This window comes from Humulus lupulus, chromosome 6, assembly GCF_963169125.1.
Source record: "Humulus lupulus chromosome 6, drHumLupu1.1, whole genome shotgun sequence".
In the NCBI taxonomy this organism is placed as follows: Eukaryota; Viridiplantae; Streptophyta; class Magnoliopsida; order Rosales; family Cannabaceae; genus Humulus; species Humulus lupulus.
In genome coordinates this window covers 20,939,405-20,942,793 of record NC_084798.1, presented here as the reverse complement: position 1 = coordinate 20,942,793, position 3,389 = coordinate 20,939,405, and the positions used below count along the sequence as shown (strand labels likewise).

General features: G+C 36.8%; 1 protein-coding gene across 1 annotated transcript; it reads right to left on the bottom strand.

Moving 5' to 3' along the window:
• Positions 1 to 1,234: 1,234 nt before the first annotated feature.
• Positions 1,235 to 2,926, bottom strand: LOC133784814 (protein FAR1-RELATED SEQUENCE 5-like). Its single transcript, XM_062224086.1, has one exon. The coding sequence runs from the start codon at positions 2,924 to 2,926 to the stop codon at positions 1,235 to 1,237; it is 1,692 nt and encodes a 563-aa protein (XP_062080070.1).
• Positions 2,927 to 3,389: the final 463 nt, after the last annotated feature.

The window sequence follows — 3,389 nt, the reverse complement described above, 5'->3', positions numbered from 1 at the left end:
AACTTTTGGTCTTTTGGTAATTTGTAGCTTCATAACATATTTGTTGTTTTTTTACATTGACTGTACATTTAGTACATTGTTCTTACTATTTTGCACATTGTTTATGATTTCACAATACATACTGTTTAACACAGGTAGATGGGCCAATCCGAGTCCACGAGCACGGCCCAAACGAAAAGGGTCTATTACAGTGAAATAAACTTTAAAATTGAGATTTTTTTTTATTAGGCCCAAAGTTATGAATGGGGCACGTAAGATAAATTTTTGTAATGAAGATGTTTTATTTAATATATCTTCCCCTTTTGTTATGTTACCAGCAGACAAAGTAGTGATCAATTAATATATCAAAAGACGTAGTATTGAATATTGTAGTGAAAAGTTAGTAAAACAATGAGGACTGCTAAAATCAAAACTAATTAACACTTTTTTTTATCCTAATTAACGATAAAGATAACAATATTATTAGTTTACTTAATAGAATAATATTGGTAAATTTGTAATAGTAATAAACAAGTTTGGTGAGTTGCATTAACAATGAATTTTTTTTTGTTTTTTTATCCTAATTAATTACCTAATTCATATTAATATTATGCTTTAAACATGGTTTTAATGATTTTGGTGAGAAGCATATATACTTTAAGCAATCAATTAAAAAAGCTAACAAAGTTACTTACTATTAAAATCTCGTAAGTATAGATAGTAGGCTCGAATCTACACGATATGATTAAGTAAGTGTAATTATGTCATATTTTGTAATCCTTCATTTTAATTGTGAAGATGAATATTTTTACTAATTTACTCTTTAATGTACAATTAATGAAATTTCAATAATAGTGATACACATGGTATATAATGAAGAGAAAGAAAAGAAACGTTACAGTCAATTTGTTATCTAATTTTATCAATTAGAGTGAAGCGTCACTAAAAAAGGAATGTATATTTAGGATTGGTCATTTGATTATCATTAATCTACCTTTCTAAAACATTACAAATATGATTGAACTGCCATAATCAATAATTTTTTACCATTGAAACAAATCTACTATTTAGCTACAATTTGAATCCACTTACATTAATGCAATTGTTATACTAATTCAGCCACATAAACCATTACAAAACACTTTAATTGTTAAGTAGGACAGAAAACCTACGAAAATAGACACTTAGTCAATTTGCACTATCATTCTGTCATAAAGTTCGATGGTCATTTAGATTCTTCGAATTTAGCCGAATGCTAAGCTCTCTTACTTGGTGAGGGTTGTTGACTGTGAGGAAGCGGTAGACCGAACAGCTGAGGGCATGTTCTTCGATTGTGGTCTGCAGAATAATAGTTCGAACACTTCCTTTTAGTTTTAACGGCTCCATCCGACATATCTATCGTAACATTGTCCCTATTGTTTCTTGCATAGGTGGATCCTTTAGTTCTACAAGGTGTCGGGTCCCTGGTAATGTTTTCATTTTCATGATAGGTTTGATATCGTCCCGAGTCGTTGTCATTGGTGTTTGATTCCAATGGAACTGCATCCTTGAACATTGCAGTTAGTGTTGCCACTTCTTGTTTCGCTTTGGTGTAAGATTGCTCAGACTTGGAAGCGTAATAGCTCAACAAGTTTGTATCCAAAGCGAAGGATGCCTGCCTAGCCATTTCAAATAATTGTTGCTTTTCTGTGGAGTGTTGCTTTAGTTCGAGGGGGAGGTCTGCTTTTGCATTCTTACTCCACCGTTTCAGCAGGAGAGACCGTGGTACTATCTTCATATGACGGTATTTCATTACGGCCCAAATATGTCTACACGGATAGCCGTCTGTCTCAAAAAGCAAGCAGTGACAGGTGAATGTCTCCTCTTGTGGGTGGTAATGAACGTTGTACACTCTATCCTCGTGTTGGAACTTTGACAAACTGTAAGAGAATGATTCACCGTTGTCTTCACAATTGTTGACAAAGTACGCATGTTCCGCTTTGATTTGATCAGCCACTTTATAGTACATATTTCTAGTGTATAATTTGGCACACTGCTCATGGTACGTCTTAAGAGCATTCTTGGGACCTGGTATTGGAGGACTACTGTGTCGACTATTGTAATCATCTTCTCTCTCGACGTGCCTCAACTTTGTCATAGCAACGTCAATCGAGGTAACGAATTCACGGAGACTATAACTTGCATGTAGGAATTTTTTAATACTTGAATTCATGGACTCACATCTTTGGTTGGTCCGCATTCCGGCGACAAATTTCCCTCTTAGGTATGTCTCTGCCCATGAACGACGACTGTGATAAGTGTTGGTGCACCATTGGCTAGAATGGAGGTCAAAATTGTGTATTAATTCCCCCCATTTTTGCATGAATTCCTCTATTGTGTAATAGTTGTACATGACATCTTGAAATCCTTGTAAGAATCGGGGGTCTTTTGAAATTTTTAAAGCGTTGGTACACAGGTGCCACGCACACAACCGATGAGTTGCATTTGGGAAGTACTTCAAGACAACATTGTTGATAGCTCCATCTCCATCTGTCACCACAACCTTTGGTGTTACATGATTGTGGCATTCAATAAATTTGTCAAGCAACCAAAAGTAAGTTTGCTCATCCTCGGAGTTAAGCAGTGCCATTCCAAATATGCAGGTCTTGAAATGATGATTGACGCCCAAAATAATTGTCAGGGGTTTATTATATTTGTTTGTCATATATGTTGTGTCAAATCCAATAACCTCACCGAATGTGATGAAATCCCGTCGAGAATATTTGTCCGCCCAGAATAGGTTCCCCAATCTGTTGTTCACGTCACATTGATATTGAATGAAGAAATTTGGATCCCTCTTTGACAGACAATCCAAATATCCCAAAGCACCATCTGAATCTGTACATCTTTTCTCTTTTCTTTTGACATGGGCGACCTTGTTGTAAACGTCTCGTAGCTGGCAAGGCATCCTTTCGTACCCACCAGACTACATTGCCAAGTGGGAGATGATGTGTGAAGTTCTTATCCCAACTTGGTTCATTGACCTCACTTGAGCAACTAGGGTTTCTGACACGGAACGGTTTGATCTCAGAAATCGCAACTCATCTAATGCTGCCTTGTCATGGTTGTGCAGAGGTTGGAATTCCTTGCAAATCCACGGACCCTCATCGCCCATCATTACGACTCGAAAACTAGCTTGGCAACCAATCCTAGTAATAGATGTTTTTTGTTTGCTCCCACCGGCCTTGTCAATTTCCATGTTTTTGCGGAAACCTTCTTTTGAACATACCCATTTTCTCATGGTGATGTTCCCATTTTTTTTCCGTACATCTACTTTGCGAACACTGAAGCCTACCCACAAAGAGTATGTGTAATAAAAATCCTCCCACTCTTCAAGGGACTCCAAGACCTTTCCCTGGACATCCTCCTTC

What these genes read in the sequence shown, in the direction of transcription:
- LOC133784814 (XM_062224086.1), bottom strand. Translation starts at nt 2,926, where the DNA reads ATGCCTTGCCAGCTACGAGACGTTTACAACAAGGTCGCCCATGTCAAA.